This window comes from Echeneis naucrates, chromosome 6 (assembly GCF_900963305.1).
Source record: "Echeneis naucrates chromosome 6, fEcheNa1.1, whole genome shotgun sequence".
In the NCBI taxonomy this organism is placed as follows: Eukaryota; Metazoa; Chordata; class Actinopteri; order Carangiformes; family Echeneidae; genus Echeneis; species Echeneis naucrates.
Genome location: NC_042516.1, coordinates 6,106,978 through 6,108,647, shown reverse-complemented (window position 1 = coordinate 6,108,647; position 1,670 = coordinate 6,106,978). Strand labels below are relative to the sequence as shown.

At 48.3% G+C, this 1,670-nt stretch overlaps 1 protein-coding gene across 1 annotated transcript; it reads right to left on the bottom strand.

The window, feature by feature from the left end:
* Window positions 1-461: 461 nt before the first annotated feature.
* On the bottom strand, window positions 462-1,307 carry tmem74 (transmembrane protein 74). The gene has a single exon (XM_029503744.1). The coding sequence runs from the start codon at window positions 1,305-1,307 to the stop codon at window positions 462-464; it is 846 nt and encodes a 281-aa protein (XP_029359604.1).
* Between the last annotated feature and the right edge of the window lie 363 nt (window positions 1,308-1,670).

Genomic DNA, 1,670 nt, shown 5'->3' with positions numbered 1-1,670 from the left:
CTGCACACAGTTTTGCTGTTGGAAATATTTGCATTAAATATGAATACCCTTAATAATAAATGGAAGCTCTCAGACACTGCATCCTGGGTAAAAAAAAAAACAAAACAAAACAAACAAACAAACAAAAAAAAAACCCAGAAAAACAAAAACAAAAACTAACAAACAAAAAAGCCATGAAGCAGTGTTTGTGCCACAAAGCCAAGTTTTATGGTGTAATGTCATTTTGAATCATTTGAGATCAGATCCTTTTGCAATTGCTCATTTTTCAGTGCTTGTTGTTGTCCATTGCCTGCCAGTGGATACATGATAGTACAGTTTTCTAATTCTACAGTAGGCAAATATTGCAGACTTACATCTTTGAAATTATGATATCGGGTTTTAGGCTATGATATGTTAGAGAATGTGTGTGAATGGCATTAATTCCTTGGTTATATTACATAAGGTTTATAGTCAAAGCAGCATTAAGTCAAAGTTTCCTCCATTTCCTCTTCCAGGGACAAGTGAACAGATGAGTGGCTGGGACTGGATCTAGTTTTGAGGCTGATCGAGCCGTAGAGTTTGGCGGAGCGTTTGGAATAAGCAATGACCTTCCTCCTGTACATTTCCCCCTTCCACATGGAGATCATCAGCAGCGTGGAGAGCACCACGCCGCCCAGTGTGAGTAGGCACAGTCCGGCTATGACGCACCGGTCCAGGTGGGCACCTATCCGGGCGCTCTCCATCTCCAGCTTCTCCATCTCTCTTGCAGACACGCTGTCGCGGTCCACCACCACGTCCCGAGGCACTGCGTAGGAGATGATCACCAGGGAGATCCCAGTCACCAAGAACGTAACTGCACTGATAAACCCGTAGTCTATAGAACTTCCCGAGCCTTCCCCGAAGGAGAGATCGTCCTCGGACATGAAGGAGAGCTCCGGTACCGTCTCGGAGCACGGCTCGCCGTTGCGCACGGCTCTGTGAGAGCTCCTGCAGCCGGTCTCGGGGCTGGCCAGCCGCAGGTTAACGTTCTCGTCAATGTAGGTGAAAGACGTCTCTAATTCCTCGTCGCAACAAACTCTCACTTTCTCCTCCCCGAGGTGACCGAGTTTAACCTCCGCGCCGGATTTGCGCGGCGCCGTCCTTGGAGCTGAAAGGCACCGGCCATGGCAGCTGCGGGCCGGGTTACAGCAAGCCTCCCCCGGGAGCGCTCCTCCTGTTGATCCGGCCGACTTGCAGACGTGCAGCGCGCCGCAGACTCGGTCAAGGACGTCGAGAGTGTCGGGCAGTCTGCCTCCCTCATCCGCGGCAAGCAACTCCGCAGAAGCCATTCGACTGTCACCGCACGCTGGTTGACTCTGAGCCTTCCTCCCGCGATGCCTTCGCCCCGCAGCATCCCTGAAAAAAAGAGGACACCGCGTCGAGTCAAATTGTGCATCTCAATTAGATTTCCCACAAAAGGTGACACATTGCATCCACTAATTGAGAAAAAAAAAATGAAAAAGAAAAAAAAAAAAACACAAAACGAAAAAACAAAAACAAAAACAAAAAAGATGAACTTGTGCGTAACACGGTGAGAAACGCATTCAAAGCTCTACTGAAATGAGCTCCACTTCAAAGTTGATAAGATCGTCTCAGAGAAATCCGCTGACCCTTCCTGCAAAGACCTTACTGTGTCTGTGATTAGCCAAATA